The sequence below is a fragment of the Haliotis cracherodii genome, unplaced genomic scaffold, assembly GCF_022045235.1.
Source record: "Haliotis cracherodii isolate W230 unplaced genomic scaffold, xgHalCrac1.p SCAF_10, whole genome shotgun sequence".
NCBI lineage: Eukaryota > Metazoa > Mollusca > Gastropoda > Lepetellida > Haliotidae > Haliotis > Haliotis cracherodii.
The window spans coordinates 39,705,458-39,718,201 of NW_027266265.1; the positions used below are offsets into that span (position 1 = coordinate 39,705,458).

General features: G+C 40.0%; 1 protein-coding gene across 1 annotated transcript in view; it reads left to right on the top strand.

Moving 5' to 3' along the window:
- The window catches only part of LOC139450479 (sodium- and chloride-dependent glycine transporter 2-like), a 43,456-nt gene that overhangs the window by 15,981 nt on the left and 14,731 nt on the right, over window positions 1-12,744 (top strand). Inside the window, exons 2-6 of the mRNA XM_071232193.1 lie at window positions 3,915-4,046; window positions 5,625-5,907; window positions 7,617-7,749; window positions 8,300-8,434; window positions 8,981-9,084. Of these exons, the coding sequence (XP_071088294.1) occupies window positions 3,915-4,046; window positions 5,625-5,907; window positions 7,617-7,749; window positions 8,300-8,434; window positions 8,981-9,084 (787 nt within the window). The remainder of the gene's footprint in view (window positions 1-3,914; window positions 4,047-5,624; window positions 5,908-7,616; window positions 7,750-8,299; window positions 8,435-8,980; window positions 9,085-12,744) is intronic.

The window sequence follows — 12,744 nt, forward strand, 5'->3', positions numbered from 1 at the left end:
CTCTCCCAACGGCGATGGCCGAATACGAGTATACCGACGTACTGGTGAACGTGACACTCAGAACTGTGTTGTGGAGGAAGGCCGTTTCGGAGGAGGCAGTGTTATGGTGTGGGGAGGAATAACCGAGAGACAGAGAATTCGTTTGCAAGAGATCTAGGAAATTTGCATTCGTCACCACTCGCCCCTTTCCGTGACCTGCAAGAAGTCTCGTCCCCCTATCGATGAATGTTATGTGCGAAAATACGACAAACCAATCAGAATGCGCGTATGATTTCGAGTTCTTTGTCAAATAATCCCACAGAAATAATTTTTGATTTTACATATGTCTTGCATCTAAAATTATAACCAAGACAGAGTTAAATGTGTTCAATCATACTGTATAATTCCGCACGTCCCGATGTGCTTTAAATTACATCTGAAATATATATGATACATTGGGAAATATATGGGAACCATTACGCAACGAGTTGACAACTAATTTAGGTATGCCCGTTTGCGCTAAGACGGAGCCCGGTCGCAAAAATGGCCACGAGAGGGGGACGAGTCGCTATTCGGCTTGTCCCGGAATAACACGAGTGGGTCACGAATGGGAAATTTGAACGGGCAGCGTGACCGTGACGAGGGCATCCAGCCTATCGTTTGCCTTTTTTGAATCAACATGGGCCTGGCATGATTTTTAGCTTGACAACGCCCGACCCCCTGTGGCCCGGATTGTTCAACAAGCACTTGGACAGAACAACGTGAATGTGATCCCATGGCCTGCTCACTCTGAAATGGACCGCCGTCTCCGACATTTAAAACGTACTCCGACTACAGCACACCAACTGAGACACAGACTGGTGGAGATATGGGATGCCATCCCACAATAAAGTCTTAAACGTTTGATCCGTTTAATGCGAAGGAGATGCATTGCATGCATCCGAGCGAGAGGGGGACACACGCCACTAACGTGTGAATTGACAGGGTTATTTTCATGTCTTTGCTAGACGTGTGTATTTAAATGGGTGCTCTTGTTCTACTGGTCCATTGTCTGTTTGAAAATATGAATTCTTTCAGATGAGTAAATCTACTTTGATAAGGTTCTTGGTTTTTTATCGTGTCACAAGAACTTGTGTTGCTGAGTATATTATTAAAATGAGGGTATCGCTAATTACTTCCCATGATATGATCGTCTTGAACTTTGTCATGTACGAGAAGTTAGAAAAAGAATATAAAATTATTATGTTGATTAGAAATATGTGATTATTATGTAAATTAGGGTATCTTTAATCGCTTCGGTTAATATGATCGTCCTAAACTTTGGGTGTTGAATGGGTTTATATCAAGGAAGACATAAATTTCAGAAATAATATGTAATTATCATGTAAATTAGGGCATCTTTAATTATTGGTACTAAATGAATAAGGAAATAGATATAAGGTATATAAAATAAGGTCTATAAAATAGAATACTAAACGAGGGTTGTCAAATACGCTGCTAAAACGATGTCGTTTTATATTCTAATATTTTCTTAGACTGACCTGATGTTTTCTTTTGTGTTCAGGAAAAAAATACATGTGTCCACATTTCCTTAGACAAATAAAAACTACGGGTGCTATTTATAATAACATACGAGATACACGGGGATAATGCTTGAGAAACGGCATTGGTATATATTTTGTCATTGTCGGATGGTTGAAACAGTAACTCATTTTGTATACATGGCTGGTACTGAAAAGAACAAAAGCCTCGCTGGTTTTACATTTAAGATAATATACAAAAATGTGAAATGTATTATTCATTAAATTCTATAGGGCTAACCCTAGATTTACGTAATGTATGTCTACATTTACTTTTAGGTTTATCTTGAGAGTCAATTATGATTTATGTCACTGCATTCATCTGAACTAGGGGCGGTCGGGTAGCCTAGTGGTTAAAGCGTTCGCTCGTCACGCCGAAGACCCGCGTTCGATTCCCGACATGGGTACAATGTGTGAAGCCCATTTCTGGTGACCCCCGCCGTGATATTGCTGGAATATTGCTAAAAACGGCGTAAAACCATACTCACTCACTCACTCATCTGAACTATTCGTCCTTTCGCCATTCTGTCAGTACACGCTGAGTGAGTGAGTGAGTGAGTGAGTATGGTTTTACGCCGCTTTTAGCAATATTCCAGCAATATCACGGCGGGGGACACCAGAAATGGGCATCACACATTGTACCCATGTCGGGACTCGAACCCGGGTCTTCGGCGTGACGAGCGAACGCTTTAACCACTAGGCTACCCGACCGCCCCCAGTACACGCTGAGAGAACGCTCTTCTTCCCCAAAACCGCGGGGCGTATCAATATAAACTTGCCATAAATGATTGAAGAGGACAAAGGAGTACTTGTTGAAATATCTGCGATACTGAAATTCGCGTATTTTCACACCATGACGGGATTCCGGTATAGAATAGGCCCCTTCAACCCAATAAGCTTGTGGTTAGAGTTGACTAATGTACATATGGTTGCTGCAACATGTCCCCCTGCTCATTGTGTGTCTGGTACCCCGACGGCGTGGGTCGTTGGTCATGCAGTCAATCACTGGTTTGCCTAGTGCAGAATTGATAAAGGGAGCAGGACAATGGCCATCAGTATTATTGCCACCCGGGACAATTGCCACTCGTAAAAGAATACTTCATTAACATGTTATAATTCCTATATTCGGTTAATTATACAACTGTATATTATAATTATATAAATATAATTATACTTCAACTGTTAACTATCAGTACAGCAGAAGAAACAATTCACAATCTGTAATTGTGAGCCACAGGGCTCAGATAGTGCATGCTGTGTCTGTTAATAAAGTCTGATGCAAATGAATGGTGCGAAGGACAAAATGTTGGCAATCCTTATATTGTTTGCGATGGTTGGCCACATTTTGCCCTGCCAGCATTTGGATGATCACCTGATCATTCAGAGCCTGTTCCCTCCTTAGGACATGCAATAAACGCCAAATGCTTGGGTGTGTTCATGTAGAGGTCCAACACACTGGTTGTCAAGTACCGTGTGGTGAAGATGTACTTTCATTACAAACCTCTCTGACTTTACAAATTCTACTTATGGTTATGGTTATCCATGCCTGTGAATAATGCATGCCCATCATATTGCTGTTGCTTTTGGGGTTTAAGAGGTCCCCTTCTGCCTCAGCAATGTCGGCTGGCCTGTCCCTTTTTGGAACTTATGTGTGTGAGTAGGGTCGATCATGCCTAGTAGACACACCTTATATTAATATAGTTTTCTTAATTGTGATTAACGGTATAATTCTCCTCCTCTAGTCTGGCTTCAATCTACCATCACAGGATCAAACTGTTTCCGATATATGTATAAATCCTCTCTAACAGAACACTATCACAACATATATGCCATCTTGGCTTTATCAAACAATAGTTGTTTCCTAACCAATGTTATTTAAGTACAAGCAGCTCTGCTCCCAATACTCACCCTCTCCTCGCAGAACACAAAGGTTTTATAAGAAAACATGAAGACTGTTTACATCTTACTTTCAAGAACATGTGTTTGTTTATCTCACTGTGAACAATAGTAAGACACCTTTCATTTAATAAAAAATATATATTGGGTGGGAAAAGTCCTATTGTAGTAAATTCTATAGGGTGGCAGTTGTCCCAGATGGTAATTGTCCTAGGTAGCAATTGTCCGGATGGTAATTGACCAGTGACAATTGCCCGGGTTGCACTTGTCCTACCCGTTTTACACCAAGCAATCAATCATCATTTATTTCTCAAAAAGAACCACCCACAGTGGTTAAGGAGAAAAAATGTCTTAACATGATAATAATTTATATTTTCACACGCTGATGTGAGATAGAAGGAATATTGTTATCCTCGGCGTTAAACGTTCACTCACTCAACAACCCCCCTCATTCCGCAGGTGCCTTCCTCATCCCCTTCCTCGTGTGCCTGGTGCTGTGTGGTCTCCCCCTGTTCTTTCTCGAGGTGGCGTTGGGACAGTTTGCCGGGAAGAGCGCGATGCACATCTGGGGCTTCTGTCCTTTGATGAAAGGTGGGTAAAGCACATTGATGTGAAGTCTTAGAAAACCAGCTCTCAGGTTTTGAAATGCATTTAGAAGTGATACACACAAGGATGACAATACACGGATGTCATTTTCTTCAGGTGATGAAGGAGTAAGCTTATACTCCGAAACGTTGTGTTCCTCATAATTAAGAAGTTGACATCCATATATTCTCTACCTTAATACAGCATTGTATATCTAAACCCACCAAGGTCATATGGGCATGGTAACTGACATTTTAGCCCACGAGGTATGCATACTTTAAGAATGAGGATAATCTTTACAACTCAATTATTGTTATTTTGGGACACTTTTTTAAATGGTTTGTTACTTACATGAGATAGTTATGTGACTTACATGTGTAAAAAAGGTAAATTTCAATCGGTTTTTTAATATTTATACACGAGCAAATACTTTATCCCAGCTGGTTTTCTTCATCAATTATCTGTTCACTGAGGTCATCCATTAGGCTCTATGTCTGATATAAACAAGCCACAGTTACATTTTGGAGTCATATGCAATCGTGGCAAACTCACAAGTCAATGTCGATTACGTTAAGAATGTACATAGTGATGAAAATTTAGTTTTTAATGGGTATAATCATGACATTATCATGATGTGGATGTATGTCTAATTGTTGTAAAACATGAATTAAAACCAAAATATATGTCATTTATATTTATGTTGATCTGTCCAAAATGTGATCTATATACAATAGTAAATCCATTACCAATTAGTAATAAAATTTTATGTATTATACATGTTCAAAAACATTGGTAATACAATTGATGTATTGACAGCCAAGGCCCTTTAATTGTAGTTTTGCTTCTGTCACCATTTGCGCTTGTGGTTCTAATTCACTCATATTTATGAAACAAATACAAAAGACACAAGAAATCATACCGAGTAGTTATGCCTGTGTTCCTTTTCAAATTAAAGATATTTTTAGAAACTAGGTGACAATTACTCCAAATTACTTCAATGACTCTCCCTACCTTATTTGCAGGTTCAAATTGGTATTTGATCGTTAAATACCTGTCGATCTGTACAATTCCTAATCTGACTGCACTTGACAATTAATAAATAATAAAATCCTTTTTATTATGACATTAAAACAAATTCATTCCAAGAAAAAACAATATAATTGCTGCAATTATGTCGTTTGTTAATTAATAATGTACTATGTACATATGTCAGGTTGAGACAAGAAAAAAAGAGGACACATCAAACAATTAAATTTATTAGATGAAAAGCAAACTGTAAAAAGGTTTAAACTGTACTAACCGATCATAACTACAAGTCTGTGTCATTACTAATGGAAAATATACTTTTACCTTTGATTTTACCGAAAATCACACGGGTCGCTGATGCGGAAACACTGTGATGGTATTATGAATTTGCGATATGCATGTCTTATATAGGACATTATATATTTTCGTTTGTGTTTATCCATATTTGTCCTGTGTCTGATAAAATGAATAACTCTAAGGTCTAGATGTTTTTAATTCCTGAGTATCGTACAATAACCAATGCTGACTGCGATGCTTTTTAACCTTCTATAACTATAGGCTTGGGAATCAGCATGACGTTGCTATCGGCGCTGACTCTGATGTACTACCCTATTGTGTTGTCGTGGTCGGTGTACTTCCTCGTACAGTCTTGTTCCCAATTGCTGCCGTGGACGTCGTGTGGGAACTGGTGGAACACACCATCCTGTGTCGTCACCTCGGCACAGACGTTATATCATTCACCAACCAACGACAGCAACGTCACCGATGGTGGACAAATACGTCACATCTCAGGTGTGACTAATGCCAGTCTCTCACACACTGCAGCGGAGGAGTTCTGGCAGTAAGTGTATTTGTGGGGTGGTGGGGTTCTCCCTGGCCCCACGGCCCGTCTAGATCGAAGGAGTGACAGAGAGCTTTGTTTCAGTAAAGGGGCCACCGGCCCATTATACAATATATGATATCAGGCTCAGACAATTTCAGCGCCAATGAGAAAGTTATTACGCTTTTTATTAAGCAGGAAATATAGATTTAACTACAGCATTAATTATGCATGGGGTTTTAGATGTACAGAGTGTTACAAATTTATCAAAAGTATCATTTGTGTAAAAATAATAAGGTAGAACCTTACGTCTCAAACTGTCATAGTATGGACATTGTAAACAAAAATGATATTCAGATTCCACTTCAGGTCTTACACAAAATGGACATAGTTTCTTAGCTCTAGGTATATCGTACTTCCTTCCATTTTCAATTAGCAAAGTATGACGGGAACATCTAAATTTACTCAAAGCAATACGATATGCACTTACTAAAATACAATCTAGATATTTTCAAATACATTATATTGCTTAATACAAGAATAAAAAGAAAGTTTTGAGTAAGTTCTTAAACCGCTAGACCACTGTTGGTTATCTATATCAATACATCTTGTTTTAAAGTTATCAATAAAACCAATATGATTTACTCCTTGACTATTCCCAACATGGCCAAAACCATATGAATAAAGAAGTTGTTTTACTTTTAGTGCCCAGCAATTTATTCCTTTTGTCTGCCACATTGTATTGATATGAATAAGCATGGCTAAGGATTATATTAGATCGAAGTAGTACTACATTCCCTTGTGGGGATACTTAGTGTTAAGTCTCTATTATTTGGAAGGGGTATTCACTGATATTTCAAATAGTTCGCAAAATCCCTACTAAACAAAATATTAATACACCAACACCAACACCAACATCAATTAATATGTTATTACTTTTTTTCTACCCTGTTACGTATCATAGGTGATAGACGACTGAACATTTCTGTGGCATTGGTATCCTAAGTGAATGAGTTTATAGCCACTTTGAGTGAGTGAGTGAGTATGGTTTTACGCCGCTTTTAGCAATATTCCAGCAATATCACGGCGGGGGACACCAGAAATGGGCTTCACACAGTGTACCCATGTCGGGAATCGAACCCGGGTCTTCGGCGTGACGAGCGAACGCTTTAACCACTAGGCTACCCGACCGCCCCCTATAGCCACTTTGAACAGTATGCAGCTGTATCACGACGTGTCAGCTTTGAAATCCCGAGGTATAACATTACACGTTTACCACGTTGGGGACACGGGTATGGTTGGTTGGTTGTTTAGCGCCACACTCAGCAATATATTCCAGCTATATGACGGCGGTCTGTAAATAATCGAGTCAGGACCAGACAATCCAGTGATTAATATCATGAGCATCGATCCACGCAATTGAGATCGATGACATGCATCAACCAAGTAGGCGGGCCTGACCGCTCGATCCCGTTAGTCGCCTCTCACGACAAGCATAATCGCCTTTTACGGCAAGCATGGGTTGCTGAAGACCTGTTCTGCCCCGGATCTTCACGGACATGGGAATGGAACCATTATTAAGACGGACCGGGATTCAAACCCATGATTATTGGTTTCTGGCACGCCAAAGGGAAGCAACTCCACACAGTGAAATGGCGTTTTGACGAAACGTGTGTATGACGCTGTGAGCGAGCAACTTGCCCTAATTGCTACAATGTATATATCCATAGGTACAACGTCTTGCGTATCTCCGACGGTCTGGACAGTGTCGGAGGGATACAGACTCACCTGGCTCTATGTCTCCTCAGCGGATGGATAATTGTGTTTCTGTGCATCATCCGAGGAATCAAGTCCGCTGGAAAAGTAATAAAAAAACTAAACTTCACCATGTAAACAAGATCTGACTATACTTATGAGCACTATCCAGTTGGGTAAAGGTTTGCTAGCATTACCGCAAAGTAAAAGCAACAAAACCCTTTTTGTACGGTCGGCCAAAAGAAATATTTTCTATACATGAAATTAAATTGAGGAACCATTGATGTTTGCTTATCAGAAAAAACGCATTTACTCTCTACTCCACATACGTCGTGTTCATTATTGATATCTTGTGTGTTACGGGGGCACGGGTGGCCCAGTCGTCTAAGGCACCGCAATTCGCTGTTCAGAGTTGCGTCCCTTAGGCACGCCAGAAACCTATGATTGTGGTTTCGAATCCCGGTTCGCTCCGATTATGTTTCTAGGTTTGTTAGTACCATACCCGTGCTCGTGGGTTTCACCAAAGTGGTAAACGTCTAAGACCTGCATCACTTCGGACTTTCCTCCCATATCAAGCTGACACGCCGTGAAATAACTGGAATAATGTTAAAAGCGGCGTTAAACCCAACTCACTCACACTCACTCCTGTGTGTTACAGGTTGTCTATGTGACAGCCACCCTGCCCTACCTCTTGCTGATCATCCTCCTGATTCGAAGTCTCATGCTACCCGGAAGTGACGAGGGCCTCCTGGTGTACATTAAACCTGACTTTAACAAGCTCATGGAAATGCAGGTAGAGGTTTAATAATTATATACAGCAAAAGCCTAAAACAATGTGGGTTTTTTTTTCATTGTACAAAAAGCCATATAATTTTTTCCGAATACATTTCTTCATTTAGACATATTTACATATTTAAGTGGATCCCATAGATTTAGGTACTTTAGCACATGTGTATTTTATTCAGATTTCATGGAAATTTCAGCCAAGCTTTTCCATCAAGTTTTCGCCATCAAAGGCCCGGTTAAGTCATTCGAGATTATTATGGGAGAGGAATTTACAAATTTCAACTCGATGCGCCATGCTATTCCATGACACCTTCTTACTGACTGGCACTGACTCAGGTTCTTTCGTGAACACCTAGTGACTAATTTTCAGTGATCCAATCATGAAATGGTCATCACGTGTCTTACTGCACTGATTGTTTTGGCATTCAGTAAGTATTATAACTGTCAGGAATCCTGTATCTGTTTGATCGATAATATTTAACGCGCAAAATTGTGAAAACTTTATTGGTAAGGCGCTGCTCGCCTATGTGGTTGTATGTTCTCCCTCGTGTAGGTGTGGCTGGAGGCGTGTCTCCAGGTGTTCTACTCCCTTGGACCAGCTTGGGGAGGCCTTATCACCATGGCAAGCTTCAACAAATTCGACAACAACTGCCTCAGGTGAGAGTTCCTACAAAATTAATGAATACATACATCTCATACAATACAAATGTGTACACTAAGGTAAATAGTTAAATGAAGAGGCGTGACGGGATACATGAGGTTTCACAGAGAAAAATTCCGGTTAATGAGGTCGCCCAAAGTAAAGAGGTCCGTTGATTAGGACGTCCATTGCAAAAGGGACCTGAAATGAAATGTCAGATCAAGAGAAGAGGTTAAGTATACGTTATGTCCAGAGTAAGGAGGTCCGCGACATTATGAGGTTGCCCAGATTGAAAAGGTTTTGTATATAAGGTTTCGCAAGAAAAATGTCCGGTGTCTGAGGTCTATTAGAGTAACGATGTTCGGCATATGAGTTCTCACAGAGTAACGATGTTCGGCATATGAGTTCTCACAGAGTAACGATGTTCGGTATTAGGGATTTCACCGAGTAACGCCGTCCGGTATTGGAGGTCTCACTGTGTACCGATGTCCGGTATATGAGGTTTCACTGAGTAACGATGTCCGGTATATGAGGTCTCACTGCGTACCGATGTCTGGTATATGAGGTCTCGCAAAGTAAAGAGGTGCGATATACTACGACGCAAAAGTACTTTTTCCGCAGGGGCAAAACGTTTGTGAAATCCACGGAGCTACTGCGTTGTACCTGCGAAGTATATGACCTCCAGGCGTCGGCACAAGCGTGGTATTGGAACAATTGATATCCCGAAGTCACAAAATAAAAAAATATTTTGTTTATTTGTGGATTTTAAAAAGGCCTTTGATAACGTTTGGAGGATTGGCTTTGGGCAGAAACTTCTATCCTATGGTGTTATAGGTATACTTTTTATACTTATATGTATATGTACAATAAAATATTACAGTAATATATGGTGAGTCATGATGATGATATTTCAGGCTTTTTTAATTGTCATGTAGTAAGGGTGTCAGTCAAGGGGAAAATCTGTCGCCCCTCCTGTTCTCTTTGAATTTAAATGACATGGAAACTCATATGAATATCTATGACTGTAAAGGTATTACGTTAGAATCACTTTCGGGGATCACCAAGTTGTTATTGTTGTTATGTGCAGATAAATACTGTCCTGTTTGGTGAGATTCCCTCACAATTACAGCATTGTCTGGATGCTTTCGAAATGTATTGTATTTCCTGGAAAATAAAGGTTAATCCAGACAAAACTAAAGTGGTTTTATTCGGCAGTGGAAATACAGTGGAAAGTGCACAATGCTATTGAGTCTTCGCTAGAACATTCACTATAATAGGTGATGTGACGTTAGCCAGCTGAGACTGTACACGTGGACACACAATTTCACTGATTATAGCATACATGTAGGCCTTTTGTTTAAGCAGGAATGTACAGGAAAATATATGTAACAATTATCTGTGTACTAATTACATGTTAGGATGTTATCAGTTCTGCGGGTATCAATCTGCTTCGTCTAATTATTCTAAACAGGTAAACCGTAGCTATCAGACAACCCATGTATAGTCAAACGCGTAAACATTATTTCAAGTGAATCCACGCATCTGTCAAAACCAAGTCCGTTTTCATCAGTTACCTGAAATATACAAGTATATGACAGAGGCTTTTCTCCCTTCAGGTTATAACTTCCTAACTTTCTGCAACAACTAATTTGACGTATTATATACTCCTCAGAATATTTGCAGCTGTTAAACATCGAACCAAAATTTCAATGGATATAGTTCGGACCCGAAGGCCGAAATCAACACATATCTACCACGTCAATGAAAATTCGAACATGAAAACATAGATCTGAAAGTTTTATATGTACAACTTCAGAAACTCTTAAAAAACCTGCATACGAGAGAATGGTCTTAAATCAAACAGGGAACAACCTTCCTTTCCTAACACACAAACAAGTTTCTTCAGCATATCCGTATCAATTGGCTCTTTCTTCTAGGCGGGATTACTATAATTTCTCTGGGCTGCTTTTCTGATATTTTTTATGAGATCAAACTGGCATGGATCTGGTAAACCTGCTACTTGATGTGCCCAACTTATACAATTGATTTCTGCAACAACAGAATGTGATTTCTTACCTCCTTGGAGAAGAGGTGTGAGATATAAACCAACATAAAAAGGTTTTGCTGGTAAACAAGGCACCTTTGGCAAATGTGAACTCCATTTTTACCATAGAATATAAGCTCTCATGTACTTATCGACAGTGGCAGGTGCTTTTGATTTTGACACTAATTCTGGCATTTTCCCTGCTAAACTGATGAATCCTCATGAACCAAGGAATCGCTCTCCTTCCAGATGCCCAGACCAAACATATCTGCAATATAAACATCAAATTGCATTGATTCTAATGGCCGTTAAATGAATCAAACATGAAAGCTTTGCTTCCACCTTCGACAGTAGTACTGCCTTAAAGTTGTAGCATACCTGCAACAAGAGATCTGTTTTATCACCATCAAACAAGACAGGCCAATATGACGCAGAGGGCCACATAGGTACAACCATAGTTGTAGGAGCCTTGTTCCTCTTAACAAACTTGATTGTTTTTTAAACCAGATGGACAAGTGGTACAGCCCAGTTGTTGTCTCTTTGCCGCTGCTGTGTAAAACACACAGCATCGACTGCCTCGGCACCGGGAACCCAAGATCTGGAATTGAATCTTACCAACCGTGTATTAATGTGATCGACTAATCTGTCCACTGAATGTGGTCGCCATCTAGCATCCAGGATCCTGGAAATTGTATGTGTAAATCTCCAATCATCTGAATCTTCAAATCTGCTTGAAGCATCAGCTTTCTCATTTTTTTTACCTCGGAATCCAACTAAACTTGATATTGTGTATACTAGCTTTAACGAAAATTGTTATAGCTAGTTTCTAAAAATAAAACTACCACATGTTGCGACATGACAAGGCTTGCTATCTGTGAACCAATTTACGGTCTTATTGCGCAGTATTTTTGAAAATGCAATCAAAGGTTCACATGTTCTGAAATTATTTCTTGACTACTTGGATCTGCTGCCGTCTGCCCCTCTTGTGTGTGACCTGCTGTCTAGGCTGAGCGTTGAGCAGCAATCCGCCACAGAAAAAACACTGTTGGTTTGGTGTTGGAGTACGTTTTAATTGGGGACGAAAGGCCTGGGATGGAGGTCGTCGTTGTTAGGGTTAGGGTAAGGAGCATTATCTCGAGGCCTGTAAGGGGCTAACGTAGTGCCTTACTCTCTGCCTTCTCGAAGCGACGTTCTTCGTCTGAACCAGAATCAATGTTGTCTGAACCAGAATCAATGTTGTCTCTCTCCAATTCCGCGACTACGGCCGAACCGGACAGGGATCTGTCAGCTTATCTGATATGTTAGTTTCGCTTGTGTATTTCTGAAGCAAGACTTTCAAGGGAATACTTAATATTATGTTTGATATATCTGAAGGCTGAATCTACTTTCTCCAAAAGAACATCATTGAATTTATACTGCAACTGATTTCCTTTAAATCTAAAGAATGGTATATCAGAATCTTTGCGAGCTCTTTTTGAGGCTGAAAGCGATCTTTGTTCTGACTCTTCAGTTGTTTCACGTTTGAATGATTTAGTTTGCAATCCATATATTCTTTCAACAATTGAAAAGTTTCGTAACCTTCAACAGAATCCCTTGATCTGTCAGGCTGAATTTCCTCGGCAGCTTCGAGGTG